The sequence below is a fragment of the Nematolebias whitei genome, chromosome 2 (assembly GCF_014905685.2).
Source record: "Nematolebias whitei isolate Nwh7 chromosome 2, NemWhi1, whole genome shotgun sequence".
NCBI classification, from domain to species: domain Eukaryota; kingdom Metazoa; phylum Chordata; class Actinopteri; order Cyprinodontiformes; family Rivulidae; genus Nematolebias; species Nematolebias whitei.
Genome location: NC_056499.1, coordinates 32,562,732 through 32,576,918, shown reverse-complemented (window position 1 = coordinate 32,576,918; position 14,187 = coordinate 32,562,732). Strand labels below are relative to the sequence as shown.

Below are 14,187 nucleotides of genomic sequence, written 5' to 3'. Positions count from 1 at the left end.
CCATCCGTCCATCCATCCATCCATCCATCCATCCATCCATCCATCCATCCATCCATCCATCCATCCATCCATCCATCCATCCTCTTCCGCTTATCTGGGGTCGGGTCGCGGGTGTAGCGGCTGAAGTAGGGAGGCCCAGACTTCCCTCTCCCCAACCACTTGGGCCAGATCCTCCAGGGGAATCCCAAGGCGTTCCCAGGCCAGCCGAGAAACATAGTCCCGCCAGCGTGTCCTGGGTCTTCCTCTAGGTCTCCGCCCGGTGGGACGTGCCTGGAACACCTCACCAGGGAGGCATCCAGGAGGCATCCTAACCTCCTGCCCCAACCTACCAGATGCCCAACCCACCTCAAATGGCTCCTCTCTATGTGGAGAAGCAGCGGCCATACTCTGGGTCTCCCCAGATGATCGAGCTTCTCACCCTATCTCTAAGGGAGAGGTTAGACACCCTGCAGAGAAAACTCATTTTGGCCGCCTGTATCTGTGATCTTGTTCTTTCGGTCACAACCCAAAGCTCATGACCATAGATGAGGGTATGAACGTAGATCGACCGGTAAATTGAGAGCTTCGCCTTTTGACTCATCTCTCTCTTCACCACGACAGACCGATACAGCGCCCGCTTCACTGCCGATGCTGCACCTATCCGCCTATCGATCTCACGCTCCATTTTTCCCTCATTTGTGAACAAGATCCCAAGATACTTAAACTCTTCTACTTGGGGCAGGACCTCCTCCCTGACTCGGAGAGGGCACTCTACCCTTTTCCGGCTCAAGACCATGGCCTTGGATTTGGAAGAACTGATCCTCATCTCGGCCCCGTCACACTCGGCTGCAAACCGCTCCAGCGAAAGCTGTAGATCACGACCTGATGAAGCCAATAGGACCGCATAATCTGCAAAAAACAGAGAAGCAATCCCACCAATCCACGACATCCCGAGTTGAGGCCAGCAGCACACCACCTCCACTATAAATAGTGTTGGTGGCGTTCTAGGGGAAGTGGGGGACATTGAGTCTGAGTGGGCCATGTTCCGTGCCTCTATTGTCGAGGCGGCTTACCGGAGCTGTGACTGCAAGGATGTCAGTGCCTGCTGCGGCAGCAACCCTCGAACCCGGTGGTGGACACTGGCAGTGAGGGATGCCGTTAGGCTGAAGAAGGAGTCTTATCGGGCCTTTTTGGCCTGTGGGACCCCAGAAACTGCTGATGGGTACTGGCAGTCCAAGTGGCATGCAGCTTAGATGGTCGCTGAGGCAAAAACTTGGGCATGGGAAGAGTTAGGATAGGCTATGGAGAATGACTTCCATATTGTTTCGAGGCAATTCTGGTCCACCATCGGGCATCTCGTGGAGGAAGCGGTACACCACCAACACTGTTTATAGTGGAGGTGGTGTGCTACTGACCTCAACTCGGGATGTTGTGGGTTGGTGGGCGGAGAAGCGGAGCCTGGGGACTTTGGGTCGGGCTCTTCAGTCTCTGGTGCTGAGGTCATTAAGGTGGTTAAAAAGCTCCTCGGTTGCAGGGCCCCAGGGGTGGATGAGATTCACATTGAGTTCCTTAAGGCTCTGGATGTTGTACGGTTGTGTTGGCTTACACGACTCTGCAAAATTGCGTGGACATCGGGGGAAGTTTCCCTGGATTGGCAGACCGGGGTGGTGGTCCCTCTATTCAAAAAGGGGGACCGTAGAGTGTGTTCCAACTACAGGGGGATCACACTCTTAAGCCTCCCTGGTAAGGTCTATTCGGGGGTTTTGGAGAGGAGGGTCCATCAGATAGTTGAACCTCGGATTCAGGAGGAGCAGTGTGGTTTTCATCCTGGTCGTGGAACACTGGACCAGCTCTATACCCTCAGCAGGGTCCTGGAGGGTGCATGGGAGTTTGCCTAACCAGTCTACATGTACTTTGCAGACTTGGAGAAGGCGTTCGACCGCGTCCGTCGGGGAACCCTGTGGAGGGTACTCCAGGAGTATGGGTTACCAGGACCTTTGATATGGGCTGTTAGATCCCTGTATGACTGGTGTCAGAGCTTGGTCCGCATTGACAGCAGTAAGTTGGGCTCATTCCCGGTGAGAGTTGGACTCCGCCAAGGTTTCCCTTTGTCTCCGATTCTGTTCATCAACTTTTATGGATAGAATTTATAGGCACAGCCAAGGTGTTGAAGAGATCTGTCTTGGTGCATTATGATCGTGTCTCTGCTTTTTGCAGATGATGTGGTCCTATTGGCTTTAGGGCTACAACTAACGATTATTTCAATAATCGATTCATCTGCCGATTATTTTTTCGATTAATGGATGAATCGAAAAAAAAAAAAAAAAAAGAACGTTTTAATTCCCACCCCTTTATTCCACAATTGAACATTTGACTGACTAAGATGATGCTGGTCTTTCCAAATTAAAGTCCATATGTACCCAATGTTAGCATACCTGTCAGTGCTTGGTGTAAGACCTGTCACTTCACAGGAGGAGTGGTCTTCAGTGGTCAACCAGCTGCCCAGACCTTCCATTTCCATTACTGCAGCCCCCGAGCATCGATCCAAAGTAAAACGTACTTCCTGCAGAGGAAAACAAACAATGTGTTGCATTATTTTTATCAAAGTGCATCTATGGTGTCTGACTCACATTTCATTCAGTAATATATACAGTTTTACTCTTCGGCTCCCTGCTGTTTTAGTGTAAATTTTAAACATCAGAAACAATCTCAGATCCTGTGATCTAACAAGCATAAATGTAAGTCAGGTAATAAAACAATTCAAAATCTAAAAACAAAACAAGAAAATAAATTTGTAAAAATAATCCATTAATCAATGGTAAAAGTCTAAACAATTTATAAATATCTAAAGGCGGAGGCACACATAGTTTTTTGTAGATAATGCCCATTTTTACATTTGTTCATGACAGCTTACATCCCACTAAATTATATGTTATACTCGTCGTCTTTTGAAGGACTGAAAATGCCGTTTTAGGAACGTGAAGCTCAATTTCAACCGCTGTGCCACAACAACCATTACAATAAATTGTAAATAATATTATCTTGGCAAATGTTGGAGCACCAAAATTTTAAAATGGCCAATTTTAATAAAATGAATAATTAAATAAACTTCCAAAAGAACCATTATTTTATGAACTAATTTCTGTTTCTACAAGTTGTCACTACATTCTGAATCAAAATGAACTTTATTGTCACAGTACAGTTAAGTACAACAAAATTTTGTTCTGTACAGCTTTCTGAAGGGTAGGCGGAAGTGAACCGGGGCTGCAGCTCCCAATGTATGTAAGTAAGTAAACTTTATTTGTATAGCACTTATGGATACAATCACAAAATGCTGTACAAAAATACAAAATAAAAGCTTAAAATAGAACAAAAATAGTAACAGCTGATTAATAACTGTAAAAATAGCCGATAAAAACAATAACAGCTGATAAAAACAGCAAATAAACATTGAAATAAAAGCTTGTCTGAATAAAAGTGTCTTAAGCTGTGTTTTGAAAGAATCAACAGAGACGGTCACACGAAGAGACAGGGGCAGGGTATTCCACAGCCGGGGGGCTACAGCCTGAATGGAAAGCTCACGTCGAGTTTTAAACCAGGTTCTTAGGAACCTTTAGAAGGTTCGTTGCTTAAGATCGAAGGGTCCAGGTTGGAGAATAAGGGATCAAAATTTCAGTGGGGGGCCTTTCCATTTAAAGCTCTTAAAGTCAAGACCAAAATTTTAAAATTAATTCTAAATTCAACAGGCAGCCAATGAAGAGAAGATAAAACCGGTGTAATGTGAGACCTTCTATTAGTTCCTGTTAAAAGCCTCGCAGCAGCGTTCTGGACCAACTGGAGACGAGCAATGGCAGTTTTGTTAAAACAAGTAAAAAGGGAATTAGATTAATTTAATTAATTTAAACGAGAAAAGATAAAAACATGAATAATCATCTCCAGGTCAGATTTGGATAACATTGCCCTCAGTTTAGAAATGTTTCTCAGATGATAAAAGCAGTAGTTTATTTATATATATATATTTTTTTTTTTTTACCCAGAAGCTTTGAATGTTTGTCCAAAGACATTTGGTCGAACAGAACACCAAGGTTTCTGAGGTTCGGCTGGGAAGAGGAGCCCAGAGAACCGAGGTGTTGCAGGAGAGGATCAGAGCGTCTTGTTTCCATAACATTGAGAAATTAAGGTAGTCAGCCTTCTAAGACTAGAGCCAGGATCAGATTTCAACACTGTTTTGGGTCAGGCTGAGCAAATTTGATCAATTGCATTAAAAGACCAGCTGAACAAATCCATAGTTTACAATTTGGAAGGTATGCAAAAAGCGCTCTGAAAAAGGTAAAAAAAAAAAAAGAGCACAAGAGCAAAAGCAGGAGAGGAGGCAGGAGAGGGAAAGAGAGCGTCCGTCTTTGCCGAGAGCAAGCGAGGACAAAAAAACTTCATGTTATTGAACAAAGTGAGATTGGTATATTTACTTGTGGACTCAAGCTGTTCCATCAACATGCTGCATTTATTCTGTTGATTTTACAGGACAGTTTGACAGATCTATGCTTGATGTGAAATCATTTCACCAAGACGCAGAATAGTCCCAGGTGGAATACCAAATATTTCAGCGCGTTCAAGCACCCATGCAGTTCAAACAGCTAAAGACATTTTGTGTTAACATATTGCTGTAAGCTGTTTATTCCACTTTTATATAAATGAAACATCAATACAAAATAAAACAATACCCAATATAGCATTTTCTTTTTTAAGTTTTATTGTGAGGTAAACTAGGGTTTAGGCAAGTTTCATAAAGACAGAAGTTGTCCTAAAACAATTGGTCTGTATTTGAAGGAGGTATAAGAAGGTCCAATCAGCTCAATTAGGTGGTTCCTAATAAAATAAATACTGTATAATTGTATAATTATTCACTTCAGGTCCTTGAGACGTGTGGCTGAGCTGGCTATGAAACCACTTATGCTGCATTAGCAGAAAGCACAGAAAAATCTCAGCTCTTTACTTTTACTTAAATGGAGCCTCTTTATAAGATGATAAAAAAGAAGGCAGAGGCAAAGCCTGTCCAGCTGCTTTTAGGTGTCCTGCTCAAAGTAAGACAGAAGTCTGAAGCTGTCAAACTGTGTTACATCAAAGTCTCCTAAAATAGGCTTTCTCAAAGCCTTGTTGATACAGAAAGGAATATAACTTTAGGGATGTAAGGAGATTCAAACTGTTAAACTCATTTTGAAACTATTCTGGACAGAAAATGTCAAAGAAAGACTAATGCAGTGAACTGTCTTACTCTTCCTACAATTATGTCCCTTTTGACTGTGCAACTCTGACAGCTTTATAATAACACATCAATATCATCTTCATTATCTGGAGAGGAATAATCAGGCTGTTGTGTAACTAAACAGATACATTTGATGTACAGTGAGGAAAATAAGTATTTGAACACCCTGCAACTTTGCAAGTTCTCCCACTAAGAAATCATGGAGGGGTCTGAAATTTTCATCTTAGGTGCATGTCCACTGTGAGAGACATAATCTAAAAAAAAAAAAAAATCCGGAAATCACAATGTAAGATTTTTTTAAATAATTTACTTGTGTGTTACTGCTGCAAATAAGCATTCGAACATGTGGAAATCAATGTTAATATTTAAAGCAATGTTGCATTAAAGGTGCTACTTCTTCCTACCTGGATGGACAGATTAATTGGGAATATTTATATCCCATAAATTATAAAATAAACATAACAAAAAATATGAGCTATACCTTTTTTTTCTCCCCATATTGGAATAACAGCCAAATATTGCACTTTTCCTTACACTACCAGGTCTACAACACTGAAAGTGAAGCAAAAACAACTTTGTATGTAAGCAGCAAACCAAGTCATTACTTTAGTTACTGTATATTCTCAATATATTAAATTCTTACTATAAATCTTTAGGCATCTTAACAGTGTCAGTAAGCATCAGAGTTGTGCAAAACATGCTTTTTTTTAAATTATAAATGCACAAATGCCTAAAGGCTCTGCAGCTGAACTGAGGCCAAAGCTGAGGGGTGAGTGTTCAGGATAGGCTTATCCATTCATCCATCCATCCATTATCTTTACCCGTTTATTCATTTTGGGTCACGGGGGTCGCTGGTGCCCATGTCCAACAATCACTGTGCGAGGGGCGGGGTACACCCTGGATGGGTCGCAAGTCCATCACAGGGACCAGGATAGGCTTACTACATCCTTACTGTGTTTGTGATTTACTGTCATTTTTACATTAAACAAAAACACACTCAGCATCAGAACATTTTATGAACAAAGTCTACAACATAAGGTGACACTGAGAGGTGTTCGTAAGTCAATAAAAGTTGATAAATAAAACAAAGCAGAGAAGTTAACCCCTGGAAGTCTCTTTAACTTTGTTAACTTTGTGTTCCTTAGGGAAAATAATCAACCACCTTATTCAACTGCATAAAAATATTAGATTTTTAATTAGGGATGCACAATATTATCGGCATGGTATCAGCTGATATTAGTGTTAAAGTTAAATATCGGACAATGGCCATTCCATCAAAATAACTCACCCGAGTTACAAGCCGTCATTTCTGATGTCATTGAGAAGCTAATAACCGATAGACCTTGGGTGAGTTTTACCACAGACATCAAGTGTTAGCCCCGTTAGCATGATTAGTCTTACAGCACAAAGGATAGACAAAGACTTTGAACTTAAAAAGGCTGTCCTTCATGCAGGAGTGCAGAGGATCCCACACTGCAGCTAGAAACCCAGAACAAGCCTCCACAAGTGAGACAACATCGCAGGTGAGTAATGCTAATAAGTAAAATTTAACACTTTTAACTTAATACAAGTGCTATGCATATCATATGGCTGTTACTGAATATATGTCACCAGCTCTTACAGCTGTTACACAATTTTTGTAGCAAATAAGCCTAAATAAGAGAGCTATGTTCTGACAAAGGAAAGTATATTTAAAATATCGGTATCGTATTGTTATCAGCCAAAAAGTTTTAACATATCGGCATATCGGCCAAAAATCCAATATTGTGCATCCCTAATTTTAAATGTTATTTTACCCCCACACACAAAAAAGGTAAAATTTTATAGCTATCTCAGCCTGAAATACAATATCAAATTTAAATGACTTTTTAAATTGTTAGATCAGTGGTGTCCATACAGCGATCGTGATATCTACCGGTAATTGCAAAGGCAATTTCAGTAGATCGCACGGTGAAATAGACGTCAGACTTTTTTATTTTATTTTTTTATAGACTTCAACCTATCAATCCATCTTCACTATGCAATTCTTCACTTGATTGACACACAGGGCAGCCAATCAGAGACCGGATCTTTTCTGACGCATAGATCACCACGCATTCAAAATACTAATCGGTGACTTGTAATAGCCTCCAGTTTATTTCTTCTAATCTAAACTCAAGAAAGTGTGTAAAATGAGTTGGGCAGCTGGACCAAGTAGGAAGCAAAAAACTACAATTTCCATACAGATTGGGAGGACAACCTTTCTTTTTTTTTACAATGTCATATTTGAAATGCATTTGCCTGATCTGCAAGTGTGAAGGAGCGGCATTTTCAGACTATATTCATAAATACTACGGTGCTGACTTCCTTCTGAAAAGTGAGCTGAGAAAGAAAACAGCGAAGGAACTAAAATCCCAGTTATCCGGACAGCGGTAAATTTTCCTACAGAGCAGCGAAGCATCATTCCAGGTGAGTAACTTTAATATATTTTAAGCCCAAAAAGTGATAAAAGAGGCAATTGATGAAGCAGCTGACTCGTTCAGAGACTTTAAAAACTAACCAGCCATATTATCTTCCATCAAAGCTCTCCAGGTATCAAGAAATATAGTTACAGTTAAAGGCAGCTGCTGTCAGGTCTGAATTTTCACTTTTGTTCTCAAGTTCTCTAGTTATTTTCCAAACATGAAGTCATTCTTGTTGCTTTCAGTTCCTTTGTGTGAAGAACAGAAGTTATTGCTGGGTTGTGTTTATTATTTTGTATGTGGACAATCAAAATAAATTGTCACTTTTTTTTTAAACAAACTTTTGGGTTTTGTCATTTATGTTGTGTCCACAGCGAGCTGGGACATATTCATTCATTCAACTTTTATTTAAACAGGTTAGTCTCATTGAGTCACAAGGACTCATTTACAAGAGAAACCGGTTTTAGACAGACAACATATAAACTACAGTAAAATGCAATTAAAATAAAAGTAGTGTTAATAATAAATAAATCAAGATGCCATATAAAACGAGGTAAAATACTAAAAACAAGAACGTAAAACATAAAAAAAATCATACTCAGTATGATTATAAATAAATATTCATTCAACCTTTATTTATACAGGTTAATCCCACTGAGCCTCGAGGACTCATTTACAAGAGACCTGATTTATTTAACAGAGTGATGATAACAGTGGATAACAACAATAGACAATCAGAGGCATACCATTTTTTTTATAAATTAAAATAAAATGGCAACCAAAAGGACAGTCAAAAGGAAAAAGTAGTGAAAAAAAACAGCTAGATTAAGAGACGGTGTAGAAAACTAAAAACAAAAAAAAAGTATATGTTTTGTATTTTTATAGTAGGAAGATCAATTGGACTTGGCCATTTTAAAAGTAGCTCGCATGCTGAAAATGTGTGGGCACCCCGTCTTAAAGGATTAAAAAAAAAAAAAAAAAACACCTTTCAGATTAAAAAAAGGGATTAAAAATGTATTTATGATGGATTTTCTGTATGGCCAATCTTCCCCTAAGAAACACAAGAGTGAAGTAATGTTACTGTGAGGATACAGGGGCATTTGAAACAATTGTGACAGGGGGGGGGGGGGGGGGGGGGGGGGCTTGTCAGGAAGATAAAAATGTGTTTATTGACTGCACCAAAATAAATTCATAAAGAAAAACACAGACAAAAATAAATGTATGGCTGCCCCCCCCCCAAGGTCTTCCAAGGGGTAAGAACATTATTCATGTTCACAAATGTTTTTTAACTTAACCTTATATTTGTATACATTGCAAGGCATTTTAAATAGTTAATTCCATGTGTATTTAAAAGTTCACATGTGATTGCAGGAGCAGCACGAGTTGAAATGCCTGAAGGTTTAAAGCACGGGGGGGTTGGAGCCTCTTTCCTAAACAAGTGACAGCTAGCGTTAAACGGATGATGTGTTTCACCTTGCTGTTGCTGCGAACATCCAGTCGATGCCAGCGCCTGTCTGCAACGTTGACGTTCCCTGGCAACTGAAGCACCAGAGTGCCGGAGCCATGGTTGATTTTTAAGGTGGGGGTTCCATCTATTAGCTCTGGACAGAGAGAAAGAGAAAAGGATGGATGAAGAAAGGGGGAGGTGTCACTTTGTTTTGAGAGCTGTTTGTTATTGATAGTAAAGCACTGCAACGGGATGATGACAAAGAATTAGGAGTGTATAAGGTATTCATTTATTGAAGAATGCAAGCTGACAGTTTGGGACAGAGCTTGCCAACCGCTTGTGTTGTCTTTGTTTATTCGTTTAACAAGGATTATTGCACAAAAGCTGCTGTGATACATTTTCTTTTTTTATGGCAGTCACCAAACATGGAACAAAAGTTATTGCATTCTATTTTCTGACTTACTCAAATGGGAAATTAAAAGTTAATGACGTGGTTAAGAAAGCGTGTGTGCCTCTCACCATATGTAAGGAATTATGGGAAAGCATGCCTGCTAGCAGACACTGACGATCCATCATCACATGCTGAACTTCTAAAGCTCATGTGGGCACACAATGATTAACACAAACATCAACAATTTTAGTACATGGTACCGCTTACTGGACATATTGACCAGGCTCAACAATATAGTTTAAACCACCAAAGGAATGTGGTGATTGAATAACACTAAAGCAATGACCAACAAGACCATTATACTTATTATAATTCACCAAAAATAAGAATGGAACAGACCATAAGCTGTGTGTTATTTTTTTTTTTGTTTGTTTTTTGTTTAAAATTATTTTTCTTCTTTAGAACAAGTATAAATTAAAAGAGGGCTATAAAACTTCAGAAGCACTTATAAGAATAAAAGAATCATACAACAGATCAGTCTTCTTTGTGCTGCACGTTTTACAGGTAAGCATGTCGTAGCAGACACTGGCAGTTTTGTAGCTTCTACTTTAGATGTACAACCGTAGCTTAAAGACTCAGAGTTCAGGACGAACATTCAGCTTGCTTGGCTAATCAAGGTACAGACACCAGCAGAGCATCCCTACATTCTGAAGGCGGCACTAAAAAGGACTGTGGAAGCAATTACAAATTGCTAGAGTACAAGCAGTAGAGTTGCATTCGGCCTAAAAAATCTGACCCAGCCCGGCCCGAGCCAGCAGGTTTTTTTTCTGAACCCGACCCGACCAATTAACAGTAATTACCGTCCTGAACAACCCCCCCCCCCCCCCCCAAAAAAAATATTAAGCTTTTACTGCTTTTGTAAGCAAATCAGTTTGATGTGATATTTTAAAAAACATAACAAAGGGAAGATATACAATTTCTTCCCTTTGTTAGGTTATTTATTAACAAGTCACCAAATGGAAATTAACATACCAAACCAATAGCCTAAAAAGATCAACTTTAAAGCTAGGCTATTATACAGATGAACAAAAATATTTTTAGAGCAAAATTATTTAGAAAAATACAGAACAAGGCTATTTTAAATGAACACCCTGCTCGCTTCGGCTTTTGTAGCTTCAGATGCTGCAACTTCATTCACTGCAGATGACAGCAGGGTGCAGAGCGGCATGCGCGGTCGATGATCCGGTTATCCATCTGAAACTTAATGCAACATTATTTTACCGCTTTCAACTGGCCGGCCAGCAGACACACATGGACGATGATCCGGTTGTTTATCTGAAGCTTAACGCAACTTTTTTTTACCTCTTTCAACTGGCCGGTCGACTCTGAACGTGCACCTGACGCACATCAGCAAGTTTCACCGTGCTGGCTTTGTAGAGCGAGTTCTCCCACTCTGAGTTTTTGTTCAATACTTTCCAGCTCCATCATGTCGCTTGTTGTGGGTCAACTGTAAATCCTCAGATGTGTGATAAGACCAAAGGGCGGGCGGGGCCACATGAACAATTAAAACTGCATCAAAACCCCGAGCCCGACCCGGCCCGCCCATCAATCACATAATTTTGGCTCGAAATAGCAGCTCTAACAAGCAGTATAAAAACGACAAACAAAACCAAAACAATCTACATCAAATAGTGATGAAGAATGGAAAGAGGACTTCCGTGGTCCAAAATCACGTTATGTTTTTAATTCAACCAGTCATACACAGAGCATTTGTTTTCTCCACCATGCACACATTACCAGACTTCAGTGGCAACTTGAGGCCTGACCAAGGGCACTTTCTGACACATGATGTCTAATTTACATGACACGGGAAGATCTATTGTGCAATGACCCGTCTAGAAAATTTACAGAAGCTGGATGAAATATAAAGAGAGTTCCAGACTTTGTTACAGTCTGAGAAACCCAGACTGGATGTGGGTTTCTTGACTGTGGGAGCAGAGCCTATGTTGAATACAGATGAACCAGTAGGGGCAAAGTAAAGGATGAAAAAATATATAATGACTTCACTGGCCCAATGCTCAAACTAAAAAAATTAATTAAATTGGTGGATAATGAGCAGTTAATATTTTTGTTGGTACTTGTGTTAGAGAACATTTTTCACACAAGCAAGACCTCTAAAGGTTGTTAATGGACAGTTTAGGTTGCCCTGAAAGAAGACCAAAAAAAAGTGTTTAATTTATTTATTTATTGCATTGCAGAAGGAAAAATAAGTTGTTCCTACTTACAGAGAAATGGTTTTAATCACTTTTTTTTATTATATATTTCTACTTAACTAGCTTATCAAATTATGGATTTTTTACTACTACTACTACTACTACTACTACTACTACTACTACTACTACTACTAATAATAATAATAATAATAATAATAATAATAATAATAATAAACAATAAATGATAATGACTTAAACTGTGATGTCTTGAAGTTGAGTTTAATGTGAGTGCTGTTCATTTCTCTGTTGGTGTAATTCAATTAAAAATAATTTTATGTCATTACAATTTATGCCCAGTAGCTCATTGTTTCCAATACTCCCCACAACCACCCTGAAGCTACACTTTATCATTCAGTGCATGAGTTAAGGATTACGTTTGTATTAAAGTGGAAGATCTAAGGTTTCATTGTAAAAGCTCTCAATTGGCCTTATACTGTTAAATTTTAGTTTGGAATTTGAAAGATTGTATCAGCTGTATAGAACAATAATTACAACAGGAAATTAAGACTCAACTCAAGTGGGTTTTGTTTTTTTTACACTCAGATTTGTCTTGATGTATGGCCGGATTGAAGCTGAAAGTCAAAAGAGTCTGCCAAACATCAAATTCCCTCTTTGCTGCTCGAACTGTTGTGTGTTTCTGAGTTCAGCTGAGCTTCCTTCATCCTTCTTGTAACATCTTTTCCACAGCCAGTCTGTCTGTCAGCAGCCTTTCATCTCCTGCTTCTCCATTTTACCTCCTGACTTCTTTCACTCTTGCATTACCTTTTTTCCACTGTAACTGACATTTTGCATTGAACAGCTTTCAAAAAGAAATTGCTAATGCTTTCTGCAGACATTTCACTTTATTGTGTCTGTGTGGGAAACTGCTTTCACTGAGTCTTACTCATAAAAGCCAGAATCTGAGTTGATTTTTAGAAGCAGTGAGCACATTCTCAGCTGGTTCAGTGACATGGATCCTTGTGCAACTTCACGTTGAGCTAAATGTAATTATGTCTTACTGAATAAATAATATGCAGCTTTTCTTTAACTGTGTTTGTGAAGGCAGAGCTGTGTCTTGGGGAGCGTATTCATTATGGTAACTCTTGATGAAAAAAAAAAACATTTATTTATTTTTTTAATCCAGAGTGAATTTAAATTTGTCATTAGCCTCTCTTTCTCATCACATTTAGCATTTTCATGAATGATGATTTAGTTTCTTTTAACTGCACATTGAGAGGCTACTACATATCAGAAAAGATCCAATTAATTTTAATCTACTAGCTGAGGTCTAAAAACTGGTTGAAAAAAACTGAATACACTCAATGTTTTTCAGCTCAATCCAAAGCCATTTTCCTTTGTTTAGCTTTTATACTGTTTGCTTTACACTCTGCTGGTTTCTCACTTATCTAATTTATTTCATTCTCACACACTGTCCCACTTGGGACCCTTCACCTATTTTCACTTTTTATCCCCTACGACTCCAATTTTTATCCAAGATATCTCGGTCTCTGAAGACTTTTTTTCCATCTTGAGCCTCAGTTTATGTCAGCATTATACATGCATATAAATGTGAATATCAGCTATAAAGAGGAGCAGCAAAGTGTATGAAGTTACATAAACTTATATTGCCTATAAACAGGATTCCTCCCCTTTTACTATCAACCAGATTCTTCACCAGTGTAAGCTTTATTGAAGAGTGGCAAAGACAAAAGTCAGAGTTAAAGAAAACTCATATTAAATTTCAACTAGAGTTTTACAAACGACATGTAGAAGTTATAAAAGTCATGTGCTACAGTGCAGCTGGCCTGGGAGGCTTGCAATGACAAGAGGTGAAATAAATGCTGCAAAATATTCGTAAATCCTGAAGGACAACATAATGTCTGTCAAAAACACTGTTCTGTATGCACAGTTTCCCCCAGCTCAACTGCTGACGACTGTAACTCCTTCAGGGTGGTCACAGGTGTGTTGGCAGCCTCTGTCACTCACCCCTCCTTGTTTGGTCTCTTAATTTGTAAAAATGACCTGGAAAAATTACCCGAGTCAAACTTAACTTCCATTTCTGATGATGGATTTAATAAAACTCATAAAAATCATTTTGCATCTTTCCCTGACTTGTACTTTCAATATTTGTTTTCTCTGTATTGAATTAGAATAGTCACAAAAAAGGGGGTGATTAATTCTACAACTACTGTCTAATATAAAATATAGAAGTTTGGGATAATTGTTTTTTATTTATTTTACAATATTTTGTCAAAATTTGATTTCACTTTTTCATTGATTATTTTCTAATTTATAAAACACAGATATTTTTTATTTAATGCCAATTTGCCAATTTATTTTGACATTGAATGACGCATATATATATATTATATATATATATATATATATATATATATATATATATATATATATAT

General features: G+C 38.8%; 1 protein-coding gene across 1 annotated transcript in view; it reads right to left on the bottom strand.

Moving 5' to 3' along the window:
* Positions 1-14,187, bottom strand: part of si:ch211-186j3.6 (neural-cadherin) — a 467,709-nt gene that overhangs the window by 104,108 nt on the left and 349,414 nt on the right. Inside the window, exons 23-24 of the mRNA XM_037694242.1 lie at positions 9,157-9,284; positions 2,415-2,542 (exon numbers count right to left, since the gene is read on the bottom strand). Of these exons, the coding sequence (XP_037550170.1) occupies positions 2,415-2,542; positions 9,157-9,284 (256 nt within the window). The remainder of the gene's footprint in view (positions 1-2,414; positions 2,543-9,156; positions 9,285-14,187) is intronic.